The sequence below is a fragment of the Strongylocentrotus purpuratus genome, unplaced genomic scaffold, assembly GCF_000002235.5.
Source record: "Strongylocentrotus purpuratus isolate Spur 01 unplaced genomic scaffold, Spur_5.0 spur5_scaffold_7, whole genome shotgun sequence".
NCBI classification, from domain to species: Eukaryota; Metazoa; Echinodermata; class Echinoidea; order Camarodonta; family Strongylocentrotidae; genus Strongylocentrotus; species Strongylocentrotus purpuratus.
Window position 1 is genome coordinate 14,878,473 of NW_022145613.1, and position 17,222 is coordinate 14,895,694.

At 36.8% G+C, this 17,222-nt stretch overlaps 2 protein-coding genes across 2 annotated transcripts; both read right to left on the reverse strand.

Annotated features, from left to right (window-relative positions):
* Positions 1-1,770: 1,770 nt before the first annotated feature.
* On the reverse strand, positions 1,771-11,556 carry LOC580324 (sialin). The gene is made up of 11 exons (XM_030974055.1): positions 11,355-11,556; positions 9,330-9,555; positions 8,154-8,181; positions 7,398-7,634; positions 6,805-6,892; positions 5,940-6,035; positions 5,396-5,517; positions 4,821-4,976; positions 4,060-4,192; positions 3,143-3,384; positions 1,771-2,307 (listed from the first exon to the last, which is right to left on the reverse strand). The coding sequence occupies exons 1-11, from the start codon at positions 11,533-11,535 to the stop codon at positions 2,173-2,175; spliced, it is 1,644 nt and encodes a 547-aa protein (XP_030829915.1). The 5' UTR covers positions 11,536-11,556; the 3' UTR covers positions 1,771-2,172.
* Positions 11,557-13,859: 2,303 nt separating this feature from the next.
* On the reverse strand, positions 13,860-15,704 carry LOC100893790 (serine/threonine-protein kinase Nek6-like). Its single transcript, XM_030974764.1, has one exon. It carries the CDS (start codon positions 15,687-15,689, stop codon positions 14,832-14,834), a length of 858 nt encoding a protein of 285 aa, XP_030830624.1. The 5' UTR covers positions 15,690-15,704; the 3' UTR covers positions 13,860-14,831.
* Positions 15,705-17,222: the final 1,518 nt, after the last annotated feature.

Below are 17,222 nucleotides of genomic sequence, written 5' to 3' on the forward strand. Positions count from 1 at the left end.
GATAAACGACTACGCATGAAACTATAAAACCAAATGTAATTTGCGTTCTGGCAATTGGAGTACAAAGAATGATAGCAGGTGAATGACATGCTTCAACAACACAAACACATGGGAAGGAAGCATCCATAAACTTGAATAATTTAGTTGATAAACGATTCCGCATGTGGACGTTTGGTGGAGCAGAAAGCAGTTGATTCTTAACAACATGAACCCATTTAACAGAATTTCGGAACGTAAATTAAATTTGGCGCGGTTGGAAAATGCATCTTTCTACCCTGCGACTTTAATGGTACGATCAAGTAAATTAAAACAGTAAAATGGCTCTTATTTTAAAATTACTCATTAAATAAAACCCAAAACTTCAGTGATATCAGACAAAATATGTTATATCTTACTAATGATTAAAAAAAAGATGTATAAACATTGTGAAAGTGTAGAATTTTACGATAAATGACACCGATTGAGCGAAGATGACGTCATTAAAACCTGTTTATGTGCGCTTGCATCAGGGAATTCAAGGTGAAAAGGTCAATTCAGACGCTGATAAGTTATTGGTCAAGCCTTTGTGTTTCCTTTATTCCGACAAAATTATGCAATCAATCAAAACAAGTTTAATACCAGAAGAGAGCTAACGGTTAGTATTTTCATTAACCGCTTGCCCCAAAGTCGCTTGACCACAGTGAAACGAGCGAGAGCTTGCGAGAGCGGCCAAAGTATGATTGAAACTCGCTTTTTGCTCTTCTCCAACGCAAAAAGAGACGACATTGTGCTGGATAAATCTATTTTCCGACAAAAGTACAGAAAATGTGCATATGGTCTTTTTATATTATACTTTATGAAATGTTACCCAAGTGACTCCCGGGCGCCCCAATGCTGGAAAGAAACGCACATTTAAGAAACCTTCACATTTTCATGGAAAAATGCTTATTTGTTCTATGCACGCAAGTCAGATTGAGCGGATGATACAACGTTTCCCATATGGCTGCGTACGCGCCTGGCTACTACTACTACTACTACTACTACTACTACTACTACTACTACTACTACTACTGCTACTACTACTTCTACTATTACTACTACTACTACTACTACTACTACTACTACTACTACTACTACTTCTACTTCTACTACTTCTAATAATAATGGTAATCATACTTTCTAAGGCGCCTAATCCACCTGAAATCAAATGCTCAAGGCGCACTTGTGCAAAAATAAATTCTAAGAATGCTAAGAAAGGCCAATCATGATAATAACCACTGCTTTTGATAATGTCTAAGGCGTAGGTAAATTGAACAATCCAAATTGGCCAATAGAAAATGGCACCCTGAAATGATCAAATGATTTAAACTTTAATGGGAATTCATGCAACAAAAGGAAGCGTTGTCTCAAATTCAAAGTCCACTGACCATCTCTCGTTTCGCGTGTAGGATAATTCCGTGTAGGATAATTCCGTGTAGGATAATTCCGTGTAGGATAATTTCGTTTTAATTTTTCATGCAGGACTGTCTTCAATTCTTCCATATTTTGTGTCAAAGAGAATCGGTATTTCCTTCACAAATTGCGCCACCAAGAAATATTTATATGATGGGCTTGATTTAAATAAAAAGATTATAACACGAATTGAGTAATCTTGATAATTAACAATTTAATGATACCATAGAATGTATCTATCTTTTGGAAGAGGATCTCTTCTCTGTTTTATATTAAACAGCAGTACAAACAAAAGCAAGGAAGAATAATATTAAGGACCGACAGTAACCTCTTTATAAAAAAAAAAAATAATTGTCAGGAATGAAACTTAATAAAGCTGGAACGTTTGATATAAATATAAAGGCTAAAACATTTCCCACAACTTTATTACAGGAGCATTTTGGGATAAGCTCTGGTTAAAGTAGTGCAGGTGTTTGAAAAGAAAGCTTTATGTTTTGGTAATATTTCGCAAGAAGCAAAACATTTTGGCACAGTGCAGCCTTTTTCAGATAAGATTTTTTTTTTAATGACATAAAGTGTCATACGCTTCACACATTTCTGTATCTTATAAGAGCTCAGTGAATCCATGTAGGACCTTTTGTTGTGCGCAGTTGCAATCCATTTACATGTTAAAAATCAAACCGCGGCAATTTTCTTTTTAACTATTGCGGCTTATTGCGTCATATCTGAAATCAAAACAAATCAGGAATCGTCCTTTCCTGGTTGCTTGGCCCACTTCTGCTCTTTTCCAGATCCAAAGACCAGGAACACCAAACACGCGAACGAATTTATTCCACAGCAGATGATGAAAACCGTTTGCCAACCTGTAATGTCCGACTGAAAAGATAACGAATACAGGACATTTTATAATTTGAGTTTAAATCAGTAACTGAGCGTGTTAAAAATAAATGCTATCCTATTTTGTTCAAAACAACCCTGATCTGTATCCCTTTTATCTCTGTGAATTAATATTTATGAAATAACAACTATTTCAAGTATATCATACCATTTCCACAACTGTATGTTAACCCTCGAGAAAGGAATGGTCTTTAAGAACCTTCTAAGCAGACCACCTGTCTATAGTGGCCACTTTCTCTATTCCCCTATGCGGCCCCAGTATACAGGTTTGACTGCAATTTAAATGTCACCAATGGGATAGTAAACAACTTAGATCCTTGTACGTGATCAAACTTGATTAAACTCTATATTAACTACGGAATAAGACTCCATGTTACTTACTAAATCCTATTAACGGAATCGTGATTAGTTTTGTGTTGCAGAATCTAAGATCTATTATGAATTCTCGAAAAGACATAAAATATGAATAGAAATTTAAAAATTTCGCTTTTGTCAATCGTTACGAATCAGATGATTGAGATTTTTTTCTTTCTATTGAGTTATTGATACAGATTTGCAGGTAGATCGTCACACAATGTTCATCGAGATCAATTACACAAGTTAACTTATATTTTTATATTTTAATGGAGACGTGAGATCGGATTTATTTTTAACAATCAAAGGAATAAAATCTCCATATGGTTATATAAATAAAAGTGGCCTTTGCCAAAAGTTAAGGAAACATCCTTTATTTTGATAAGGGCAATCTGCAAACAGAGAACAAGGGGGTATGGTTGTTCTTAAAGTTACTACCAGAAGATGACAGATTATTCACCTGGTTTGGAGTAAGAACACCGACGACATACGGGCTAATGGCTCCGGAAAAAGCAGAAGAAGAGTTGACCAAACCGATAAGACTTCCTGCAAGTCTAGGAGCTATGTCCATCAGGTTCACGTAGTAGCCGCAGGTGCAGATTCCGTTGAAGCCAACTGCGCCAATCATGAACACGACGGCGAGAACGGTGTCGCAACCAACGTAGGCTAGGAGTAGGAAGCACAGCGCAGACAGAGCAAATCCTGCCGTAAGAATGTATCGTAGGTCAGGTATGAAGGATAATCCAAACAAAAAATAAAATGGAAACATGTTAATGAAACATGTTAATGGCATAGGAGTATTTCAATACTGTATCAATTGGTTTCATCCCCGATTCCGTTTGAATGTTTCTACAGACTCTCTAGCGTATGCAGCAGTGTGAATGTCCATGTTAAGGTGTCATGGATGGATTAAAAGCAGCCTTTAACGATCACCGTTCATAAAAATTGTCAAACTTCTGCTCCTCCCATTCAAAATAAAAGGAAACCGTCCGAAATTTATAGAATCATTTAATGAATACAAAATTAGTTATCATAATACTTTCAGGTTTTACAACACATGCTTCGCGGTAACCGCTCTGGTCGCTGTTTTTCAATTTCAACCGTGCAGTTAAGATTTTTCCCAGCCTAACTCTAAACTTAATCTAAAACCAAAAATCGCTAACAAACACTAACCTTACCCTAAACATATATCTTCGTACATCATCTAAATAGGAAGGTCCTTATTTAGCCAACTGATTGTCTCATCATAAAGCTCTCGAAGTCCAGAAGCGCCGTGAGGGGATTTGTAGATAGGACAAGCATCGATGACATGATCCATAATATATATCTTTGACCAATTAAAAGCTCAGAGCATAAGCATCATCGCCCTTTACTCACCAATAAAGGTTACTAACTTTCTTGTGGTTATTACACCTAAGACCTGTCGCTTTATCAGCTTGTTGCTGATCATTCCTCCAACTACCAAGAAGAAGGACTCGACAGCAAATGGAATGGCGGCAGCGATACCAATCTGTGCAGTCCATGATGATGACAATTTTAAAGGAAAACGAAGGGGAAAGAGGTGAATATGATTATAGTTTTATTTCGTTTAGAATTGTTTCATATTTCAAATATTAAACAATGTTATCTACAAAATAAAATGACAGAATAATTTAGAAGTAATTCGGCGTCTGACGTCAAAAAGTTAATGCCATAGCTCTTGGCCTTCTTTTGGACAGCCGATGAGTTGTGTTTACAGAATCTTAGACAGAAAGTGAGTTAATCAAATTAATTCCTTTACATGCAGGAGGAATATAAACTGAACAATTTGAATAAGAGACAACTGAAGACGTACAATAAGGTGTATATTAAAACTCAAGTGACAGCTCATATCAACAAGCAAATATATTCCAGGAAATCGAAATAGACCATGAGAAGAAAGCCAACAAGACAGACAACCCACGAGACCGACAATGTCTTTCTGGTGATCCCGAGAAGAAAAAAAAGCCAGAAGGCCCATGAGACGGGACATGTAGGTCTCGTGAGCTGCAAGTCTTGTGGGCCGTTGTGGGCATCTTCGAAATTCTTTTTTGAAAAGTTCGTTAGATTGTTATTGTCGATCGTCGATCTCAGGCGCTGTAACCAATATTCTAACGTACCAGTTCAATATCCATTCCCTGAACATGCTTGAGGTAGATGGGTAGATTTGTAAACATTGCCTGATTGGTCCAGGAACCGCAGAAAGAGGTGACGATTATGGTCCAAACAGGGATAGACGTCAACATATCGACAACAGGTATGGAGATCTTCTCCGTCTTTATGAAGCAAAGTGGAAAAGATAAACAACAAATGTCAAAAACTTAGGTTATAGATGATAATATGAATCATGGTGAACAAGATAAACAACAATATTCCAAACTTAGGTTATAGAGGATATATGAAGCAAATATCCTCAAAGATATTATGATTTATGATTCTGTCAGAAATGTTTAGTCAATGTTAGAGCATTTATGACTTCACTATCAATAATATTTTTTTAAATACCATTTTTTTTTGGATGAATTATTTAATTTTGATATAGGCTTATTCGAAATAGCTAGACATAACAAAAATCGCATCACTTGTATGTAGATCTAAAACTACCTCTAACGGCTGTACAGGATAATGAGATTTAAGGGGTTGAGTTTTATTCTCCTTTAAGGGATTACGATGTTACGAGTATTATCACATTTACCTTCTCTGTGATAACGGTTGTTGATAGATACTGCTTCTCTTTGGATGATATCCTGGGATGACGGCCCGGTGTCTCATAGATACGAGCCATCCAGACCACGACCAAAACCAAAGAGAATCCACCTTGATGATGCATTGTGTAAGCAGTGGCGGTAAACAAAAAATAATGCAAGTATCGAGATAAAAGGAGACAACGTATATAGAAAACAAGGAATAAAATAATTTTATACATCTCCATTTTTGTCTTCATAGGATTCGTTGACATCTTTTTATGTGAGGAAAATAATTCTGACTATGGGCAAATTGAGTATTTTGTAAGATTAGGAACAATATTACGCCAAATCTGCTGTTAAGCTCAAACAAATTGTCGGGATTTTTTGTTTCTTTGTTGCTCAACATTTTTTGACAAGCATGCAAGCAGACAAACAAACAAAATAGCGGCCATCAATATTTTTCAGTTCCTCTTTATTTCAGACTGCTCTGACTAGCAAATTAGAACCTTTATTTTGGGGTGTGTTCATATTGATCAGAAAATATGTCCTTACCAAAAGCATAATACGTCATAGGCCATCCACCAAGCAAGTCTGAACCGGATATGAGGCCCGACAAGACAGTCCCGATGAATGTCCCAAATTTGGCACCTAAGTAAAGAAAAAAGGTATTTTTTTAATTCTTGAGGTATAGCCTATTTTCACCTGTTTTAATAAACAATTTTTCCTTGAAAGAAAAGTAACTCTCCATCTTTTTGTGTACAAATTGTGACGTGAAATCCGCCCCCCTCCTCCTCCTCCCCCTCTTCATTACCTGAAATAAAATATTTGTTTTCTACTTCATTAATTTGTTGATATAACAAATTATTATGTACTTAATAATTTTATGTAAAGAAATGAAAGTTCCCCATCAGACTGAGATACATTATCTTTATAGATAAGATTCGATGTTACAATACTTTCGGAAGAACACGATAATTAAAAATACAGTTATCAAATTAAAATGTATATCTGATGAGTTCAAGATATAGAGTTTCAGTATGTTCATTGAGTGGGTAAAACTACTCTTAAAATGCGGAGCGGACACAAACATGTACTTCATATTTCTTTGACAGACACACACACAAAAATATTAAAAAATCAGTTGCATTTTGATAGGATATGAAAGTTAGGTTTTGAATAATTTTAGAGCATAATAAATGACAAAAAATTGTGTGGGACGTGTGTGTGTTTATTGGTGTAAATGTGCGCGCGTGTGTGGGGGTGTGCACGTTTGTGTGGGGGTATGCGCGTTTGTGTGTGTGGGAATTTGATAAAGTGTTCCTCCTTCAAAACTATGGGGGCGCGTCCCTCAGCCCCCTGAAATTTATTCAATTTTGTTGGAGTGAAAGTTGTAAGAAGGATAACGTAGGCTACTCACTAGATAGTGCAATTGAGAAGGCTGCAGAGAAGTCTTGTGGAGGGAACCAGCGTGCCACCATGGAGCCTAGAGCTGGGAATGTACCCGCCTAAAGTATCAATGAAGAGAACATAGTAGGGGCGACATGAACATATAAGTACGTGGGGCGGGGGCTGCAATCCCTCGAAAAATGTAAAATTATAACAAAAGCAAAGCAAAGCAAAGTCTTATGAAAACAAAACATAGGATAATTTTAAAGTTCGGATGACATCCAAATATAAGTTGATTCCTGTTGATGTGCAGGGCTGCATACAATTCATATTTTGTTATTCAAACATCTAAATAAATTTTAATCACAGATAAACAAAAGCAATACTCACAGACTATACACAGGTGGCATAATATTTGGTCCAAATTTTAGGGTATTTCTGTTATTCAGAATGTGAGGGCATTTTTGAACAATCTTTCTTCCTGTAACATTGCTACCAGGATATTCTTCAACCTAGCTAGACTACAAACGTTTTTTTGAAAAGCATGAGCAAGGACACACATTATTGGTTACCTGTGCTGGACTTCCAGCTTCATTTTGAAACGAACTCTACAAAAATAATTACCTCTCCGATACCACACAAGATCCTGACGGCAAAAAAGTACGAGTAGCCCAGTTTCGCGGCAATCGGGCTCAGTAAACTGACGGCGGCCGAAAGGAACATCGATATTCCGAAGACCCGAGTGCCTCCGATCTTATCTGTCAGCCATCCACCGGGTATCTGGGCGGCCGCGTAGCCATAGAAGAAACCAGCAAGTATGAGCTCCTGCTCATGACTAGACCATAAGAACTCGCCTCCATCCTGATAAAAATCAAAACCAATAAGTATAGTTTAAGCGTCACCAAGTTGAACTTGAAAATAGAACTACTCAGGTGTGCGATTCTTTTATTTATTTTCTACAGGTGCCTTGATTTAATTCATTTAAGAATTAAGAAAACGGGCCTTGATTTTTTTCTTTGGGGGAAGGGGTGGGGGTTGAGCCCTCTAATCCCCCTTTAGACCCGCCACTAGAACTACTGAACGAAAATGTTCTGTTTCTTTCTAAATGGTTGCCAACTGGTTGACGGCTGGCTGCTGAAGGTCATTGACAATAAAAGAAATATGTGGTTACGGTCAGCAACCGATCAAAGACAAGAAGAAACAAAATTCGGTTGACCATTTTGGTCTTCAAAATATTTTCGATGCAATATCGGAAATCTCCGATCAAAACCCTCGAGCAACCAATTGCCAACCAATGACAACCTCTAGAAGACATGCTCGAAACCTTTCTACGATCATTATCAACCATTAACAACCAGGTGGTCGTAGCTGGTCGGCGACCGGTAGCCATCCTAGTGTGACTTCGGCTCTACAAGAACCTAAAGATAAAATACATATGTAAACTTTGTAGAAGCAATGGAAACTAACAAAGTGAAGACAAAATGACCGACAAAGACGCCTTCCTTAGGCGTCTTAAATGGATCCGGTAACTTTGTCTTAGATCCTTAAAGGAAATCCTTGATTTAGCTCATACTACGATGGTAATTATAAACCTATGGGTCAGTCAGGAACACCATGACATTTACAAGCCGATCGCCTGTCTGATTATCAAGATATTTATGAAAATCGACATCAAATTTTGCGTTTACCAAACGGTTTTCATAACACTACAGTCTACTGGGGAAAACGAGTATGGTAAAAACCGGTCACTCAAAGATTTTTTTACTATTTTGAGGAACTTCTTGATCATTTTGAAGCGCAATTTTGTTAGGGCTTCAATATAACACCATATCACAGACACTGATAACACATAGGGCCGTGCATCTCATAGATAACACTGTTAAACGATCCCCTTAAAGTTACTACGTCCCGTTTGCAGCCAAAATCAATTTCTGTAGAACTTTGCAGGAATTATGCATATGTCATGTATATCCTATCTGTGAAATTTAAACGTTAGCAGTGTCCTGATATTCAAATTATGCAAGGAAACCCATTTACTTGTTAGACTTCACTGTGAGACACTATTGAGTGACTGACTGGCTTTTTTCTTCTTTGATACATAAAAAGAGCTGTAAAGGGTACATGGGCATTTGTCTACACCAATAACCCTCTTCCTATAATGGCCAAAATTAAACAGATTGAATCTTTGCGCAGCATACAACGTACGACCATTCGGTACAATGGTCTAAAAATCAGACTATTACTTACTGGCTCTATAGCTCTTAAGTCGATTCAACAACTAATAGTCGTTATTTTCCCACTTAAAGACATTGTCAAGCCCCCCCCCTTTTTTTTTAGGGAAATTCTAAATTAGTAATATCTTTCAAATGCCGTTGGAATTTAACCTTTTCATTTGTTTGGCCTGCAAATGGGACATATAGTATACCTTTAAAGTGTATGTTTATAAAGTGTCTGTTTATAGCACAATATAAAAGAAAAATCTAAGAATTGCATTATTTGAAAGCTCGTAGAACTGACTCTTCTCCTGCAGATGTGATGATTAATAAAAAAAAAAACATATCAACGCTATGTGAACATGCCTGTCCATTTTCGTCTTCACTTGTACTGTTTGGTGACCGGCACGTTTTCGCTGTCCGATTCGGGTCCTCTGCCTGCGTGGTGAATGTGGCGTTCGTCATCACTGCCATTGTAACACTGACGTTGATACGCATAACAAACATCATAGCCGTGCCCAACCAAGCCAGGAAGAGAAGTTCATAACGTTTTGGTACGTAGCATCCGCCTGTACAAAGTAGACAAAGTAAACAGAATATCTGCAAAAAGCATAATAGTTGTGTTTACCCAGGGAAGCCTGATCGGTATCAATGCTCTACAAGCCTTCCTGAGTGAGGGCCCTGGTATTATCATTACCCCAGCAATTGCTAGGTATAGTCCTGTAGAAGTTTTTCAGACCTGGAAAAGTTGTTAAGTACATGTTTTTTTTTTGTGTGATTTGTGTTCTAGATGGGTATTGAAGTAAATTCAGCTTGGTTGCCAGCTTGGCAACCTTGGGCAACTGTTTTAATAGCTATATTAGCATAATCATCTAATTAGCATTATGTGCAATATAAAGTTGCTTATCTAAATCCAGAAAGCTTAAAAACATGGATAATACGACTTTTCAAAAGTTTTCTATGGTGAGGAATTCATTTATGACAACAGTTTTTCATTCCAAGTAATGCAATTGTCTTAAATAGCATAATAAGCAAAATGAGCTAATAAGCATGTGTACAATATATGGACTTCATTGTCTTTGTTTATCTATACAGCCTAAAAAGATATTTTTGTTTTTAAACTCTCATTTTTAATGTGCGCCTATAGATAACAGTTTTGAATGATTTTTTTTCTTCTTTTCATTTTGCTCATTTAAGTGGTGTTCTTTATTTAGAAACGTTTCGTGAATTATAATTGATTATACACGAACTAAATATCCTCATTGCCATGACCTTTGTCTGTTTGTAGAGGGGATTCCTGCAACAAAGAGCACCAATCATGGCGGGGCAAGGAAGATATGAAAATGGGGGAGGGGGAGGAGAGATATATGTATGATCCACCCCTTGCCCTAATTTCATAAAGTCTCACCTTTGTGTGCACGTGGACACTTAATATGTCTATCAAACTCTATAATTTTGTTATGCCCCAAACAATAACTCACAGTTCGCATAAAATACCAGTTTACCCTGTGAATGCTTGAAGAGAATTAACGACTAGGAAAACCTTGTTATTGCAAGATCAAATATAATACTCCTTTTATATATGTATGTTTGTATATTTATATACAAATACGAGAATAATGGTTGCGTAGTTCATTCAAATCAAAGTTCCCCATTGCTGTCCTCCTTTTAAAGAAATATTTGCATAAGTTCAACACAAAATGTTTATATTTAGAACACTAACCTTTGGAGGTAGTGCAATAAAGTTACAGCTTCAATGCGGACAAAACTAGTTTTGTGAAAATCGAATGACAGGCTATCTCTTTCTCTCTCTCTCTCTCTCTCTCTCTTTCCTTCTCAATTTTGGGTTGTTGTGTTATCCCTCGGCCACATATACGAAGTTACAGTGACGACAGTTCACCTGTATAGCTGAGGCGATGAGCCGTGCTTAGATAATGCAAAGTCATCGTGAATATGCTTAGGCCTACTCCACATAAAATGATGTCATCAAGTCGATAGCAAGTTTTAGGTCAACAACTTCCGATTTTCAAAGCTTGATATTTTGATTTTTCAGAGAGCTGATAATCCTCTGACAGACACTAGAATGGCATATAAATGATATTATAGTAATCTACGGCTTGTAAGCTTTCCGTTGATATATAACTCATTCATTTCATTTTTCAGTTCGGATATGGTCTTTAATAATTGAAAACCAAGCACGGCCCGTTGAACTACATGGGCAATTCGGTTTACTGGCATTGAGCCGTTAGGTTCTTTCGCAAATCTAGCCCATTACAGCTGTGGGGCCTATTACCAAAATACAATTGTTCTTCCATGGTGTCCTTTACATGTATAATGCATAACCACAATCATGACTTTGAGAGTTTACCTTCCTTTCTTCCTTGACCTTCCTTATCGCCCAACAATGGTTTCTTCTCTCCAAGTTCTATGCTATGCCAATCGTCATCGTAGCCATTGTCGTGGGCGTTCCTTGCCGAAATGGTCTCGTTATTTGGGCCGTGGTCGGGCCGGTGGTTGCAGTCTTCTTCGATTGGATCAGGCGAACCCATCTTCACAATCTTCTGTCAATTTTCACCTATTCCATTGGCATGGATTGGAAAAGGGGAACATGCTCTAAGAATCTCAGACTTAATGTAATGATTTTATTTGATTATCTTGATTAGTTACTTTGTATTTACTGTACATTTTTTTTTCAAAAGAAAGAAATATAGCATAACAATTATCATCAACAGGTTAAAAATTAGGTCAGTAAATTACGAAGTGAAATAAAGAAGAAACACTTTTCTTAATGCCGCCTCTTCCATTTTTGTAATACTTTTGTTGCTGTTGCTGGGTGATTTAAATCCAATGATTTGGTGTGTAATCAAATTTAAGCAACTTAGTTAAATATGTCATGATGAAAGCATAGTTACAACAATGAAAATGAAAATCCTCTAGATGAGGAACATGGTCATAGTGTATGGGGAATAGGATAGCTACCAGCACGAAAGCTGTATTCAATGGAAATAAATAACGATTACATCATTCCTTGGCTGTACAACTACTTAGGCCTGTTCCAAACTTGTAAGGATCTAAACATCCTTATTTTAACCAAGAGGTGAACAGTTTTAATGTCGTGACATTCCAGTTATTTCTTACCAAATTCTAAGTATCCTTGTAGGGTATCCAAAATATCCTCTGTCTTGCCATATCCTGAAGGCTTCGTTGAAAAGTGTCGATTTTAGAGATAAATCCGTCCATCTCGTGAACAGTTGCAAATGAAAGGTGAAATTTATCTACCAGCGTTTGAACGCGGTATACTTTAATATCCGGCATGACGTCTTTGTAAGATCCATAACGACGCTTGGGCAAACATGTATTTATGGGTCAAAGGTTTGAAATGTAAATTTGCTCGTAAAATCAAACTTAGCAATGGAAATATTACTTGCACAATAATTTTCTTTTCTTTTGTCCTTTTATTTTTTTAAAATTTTTCACCAGCTCGTGATTGTGGTGCGTAAACAATGTTAACGTTTATCTACGTGTACAATGTTTTAAGAGCTAATGCTACCATAATACAATTTTTATGGAAACGCAAGGGCTTGTATTCTCAGGTCAAAGATTTGGAAGGGAAATTTGCAGAGTGCCATCTTTAGCAGTAAATATTCTACATATACATATTCATAACGTTTGGACGTTGAAATCATAAGCCGATCATCCATATTCAAGTCTCCATCTCTACGCTCGTCTCCTCTCCTAGTCTTTTGGACTTTCCTCCACAATAACTTCGCTCTCGTCACAATAATAACAATAATAATAACAACAACAATAATGATAATAATGATAATAATGATAATAGTAATAATAATAATGATGATGATAATAATAATAATAATAATAACATAAAATAGAAGAAGTAGAACAACAATTAGATTGATCATGGTAGTGATAAAACTAATTGTAATATCAATGATAATGATATTAATAATAATGATAATAATAATAATAACAATTATAAAGATAATTTTGTTTACCCAGGGAAGCCTCATCAGGAGCAATGCTGCTGCTGTTCTTCCTAAGGGTCATGCAATAATCATTACCCAGCCACTTCCGGGTCCCCATTTACACCTGGGTGGAGAGTGATAAATGTGGATTTATGTCTTGCAAAATGACATTGGTGGCATGTTTGGGAGGTTCATGTGAAAGACACTTTGTGTGAACACGTGGGGCTGTTTCCAAGGTAAATCTCTTAACGGGGTCCGCCCCCGTTCATTATTGTTGTTCACGCCCCTGTAAAAAGGTCACTTCTGTCGTATTACTCTCTAGCAGATAGGTACATGTATTTAGCATGTATGCCTTAAAGTAGGCCTATATAAAGGATCACATCAAAGAAAAGACAATTTGGAAGGACAAATATATTTCTCTTTTAGTTGTGTTTATGATAACAATGTAAAACAATTCAAATAGGTATATTGCACAACAAATAATATATGAACACAAAAAAGGGAACAAAGAGACCAACAATAAAAAAATAGAAGACACGGCACGTGGATCTGGCTTCATGAAACAAATTGATTGTTTTTTTGTATACATACCAGCTGGCATGTAAGCCAATGTTCATGCTGTTCATAAAGTAATTAATCCGTTCTAAATTGAATCCGTGGAGAAAAAAAAAATCACAATTTTGATTATGGCAGTACGAGAAATAAGTTATAATCAAACAAAAGCCAAACCGAGTAGTCTAAGATTTAGAAAGAAACATAAAATTGACGAAACACGTTAAAGATGAAGACCACAATTATGTATAGGGAAATGGTTGCTAATCCCCCTATAGCAACGCCTTGCCCTCAGAATAAATAAATAAATATATATATATATATACGAATACCTCATCTCACTTCGTGGTTTCTCCACTAATCTCTACGAAAAGTAAAGACAAAAGGAAAAACGTGGAGTTCAGAGAATCCTTGGTTTCAATAAAGCAGAGTCATCGTTGATGGCAGTAGAACATTAAATTCTTCGGTACGAATTAATCGTGGTAGAGATAAATTGTTATACAAGGTTGTATCAACACTGCAAATGTTGTAGGTACGTGGGAATTTTTTTCTCCAATTTACTGACGGCACTAATGTGAAACAGAAAGCAAATTTTATTACATGCATGATTGCACTTTAGCTAGCAGAAATTACTAATTATCATATAGGGGTCTATTTGGTTTTATTTGTATAATGTAGTTCTCTATCTACACTTGCAGAATGATATAGCCTAGTACTAGCCTTCACATTGTAAAATTAGATTTGAAATGAACCTGATTACTGGCGAACTAAATAATTCAAGCATTCTGTTAAGAAACCTGGCTGGAATGAAATTTTCCTTAGCTTACATTTCTCTTTTATTGTAAAAGTATATTAAGCATACATTTATCATATAACATCATGAATGGGGGTCATGTTTTAATTTCAAGTGCATTATCTAATTTCTTCGACGACTATTGCATACTCAAAGACATCACTTCCTTTACTCATATAATATTCTGTATAATCAACAATTAATGATACTGCACTTGTGTCTATATCACGCACATAAGTGGGCTAAATCAGCTTATTGATATAGGAAACATGTCTAACTTATAGCACTTAATATGTATTTCATTGAGTAGTGTATGGTAGCAGATCTCATTTCAAAACTCTCACACATAGAATGAATGCTTTACTAAAATAGATGATGAGTTAAATTCCGTTTCAGCAAAATGCAACACCTTCATAAGACAGTGTTTTAATTCTCTATTTTTACAAAGGTGTCAGTTATAGTCAGTTATAAGCACATTTCATATAGCTAATAATCAGACTTAGTTTTTCACGTTTTATCATTTAGGGGTTTCCGTTCCCTTATTGGTAACCATGTTGATGCAGAGTCGCGGGTAGTGCATCTTGAGAACATCTCGAGCCGATGGTCTAACATCGTGGTCGGCAAGGAGCATCTGCATCACGCAGTCGCAGATGTGGCAAGACTTCTCATACCCCAATCCGATCTGCTTCAGAGTCTCCAGGAATTCAACCCTGTCTCCCACCCGTAGCTGCAGGAGGACTTCGCGAGACTTAAGGACGCTCTGGTGAACCATCGCCGCCATCTCGAACAGCATGCAACCCAGGGACCAGATATCTGTCTTGGATCCGTGAGGACCCTCAAAGACTTCCGGTGGGGACCAATAGAGGGACCAGACCGCTGTCCTGGTCCTACAACGGAACCGATGCAGGTCCTCGATAACAGTCCGAATCCCGAAGTCCCCGATCCGCAGGTCCATCTGGGGCGTCAGGTACACGTTGCTGGGTTTCAGATCAGTATGGGCTATTCCGCTATCGTGGAGGTAGGTTATGGCATGGAGCAGTTGGCCCATCCAGCGCTGCATGTCCGATTCGCACATGGATTTACCCTTCCTGGACTTCTCCTTCAAGAAGCTGTCAAGGTCACCCGTGACAAAGTAATCAGACACGATACACAGATACATGGCTGCTTCTGCAGAATCCCAGTGAACGAAGGCATCACGTGGGACCGCAAGATGCCTGTGGCTGAGCTTGGTGAGTCGCATGACCTCCCGAAGGGCACGATTAGCTTCCGGGTCATCGTTACATTCGATCTTCTTGAGAATATATGTCTTTCCATTTGTTCGATGTTTGACCAAGAAAGTGACCCCCTGAGGACCTTCCGCAAAGGTGCTTATCATCTGAAAAATATAAAGTGCATTCAATATTTCATGAGTAATTCATTCAATTGACTCATCCGGAGAATATTGAAATTTAAATAATTATACACCAAGTTGTGTGACATTTCATTTTAAATATAAAAACGATATAATTTGATTCGTCCTCTCAATAATTCGTAAATGTACAATATTCAATTTTACTTTGTGGTTGCAGCTTGCGAAGCGAAATGATACACACATAATGTGTTAATATCCATGTACAAACTTAGAGACGAAAAATGTTTCATCGACGGAAAGTGGCATGTACATTCAAAATTACGACAGTAATCAAAGTAATATGGTAACAAGTTAAATGTATGTACAGAAATATGAACGAGGGGAAGAATCGGCCATGATGTCACAAGAAATAATTTTGTTCTTCTTTAATAGTAAAATTTCTGGTTGGGCCATGAAATAAATAAGGCTAGTTGCTGAGTGACGGTCTCCTGCGTTTTAGATTACCTCTCTAATCTATTGAAAAATATTTGCTATATATTTCTTATCTTTTTGGTATGCCAGTATTTTATTATTGTACATGATTTTCTATTTAATCACTTTTGTAAAGAATGTATTCATTGTATTTGTTATTGTTCGAATTTTGGGAATTTGAGTTTGAATTTGTATCTCTTCAAATGCAGATTAAAACCAAACAAACAAATATTAGAGGCAACCTGGACAAATAGAAAGCACATGATTTTTTAAACGAGTGAAGTTCCCTCTCAAAGTTATCGAATGTATTTGCTAATCTTTTGTCTTTGCTCGGATATGCCCTCGTTAATTTTTAGCATGCATCGTAAAATTGTCACTTTAAATCGGAATCAAAACTGATAGAATTGTGGACTGTTTGTAATCACTTCACAATCATAATAGGCTAATTTTCAAGCACAAACAAAACGCAAAAATGATTTGGAACAAGGCAAAATTGATGATTTCCTCATTCACCCGCCTCTTTAATACTCAAACTTCAATATGGTTACTTGCATAGTGTGGACACAGAACATGTTACGAACAGGTTTAATTATTTCAAAAAATATAAATACAAATACGAAAAATGCTACGAAAAGATTTATTATTTCAAAAATATAAATACAAATACTTACCATGTATTTATCCATTCTTGAATTGTATATCAAACAAACACTATACGATCATCCAGTTTGTTGCAATAAATGAAACATTTTGCAACAAGGAGAGCGTTTCACATCCGGACCAGTCCGACTTGTATCTTATCTTGCTATTTGCTAATTGCCGTTACCGTGATGAGTGCATCTATGCACCCTTTTTCACCTCATTCACGTTGAATAGGAAATTCAATTCGATTAAAAAATATCTTCCCATCAGTCTACTCCATGCCAACGTTATGGCTTATTGATGGATTCCATTTGAGTTTGGTTGCCATGGAAACCGTTATGGTCTAGTCGTACATGAAATGTCACAATGCTTTGTGATGGAGTGCACTTCAATTTGCTCTCGGGAAAATGAATTGATTATTTTTCATTTGCTGAAAAATTGCGC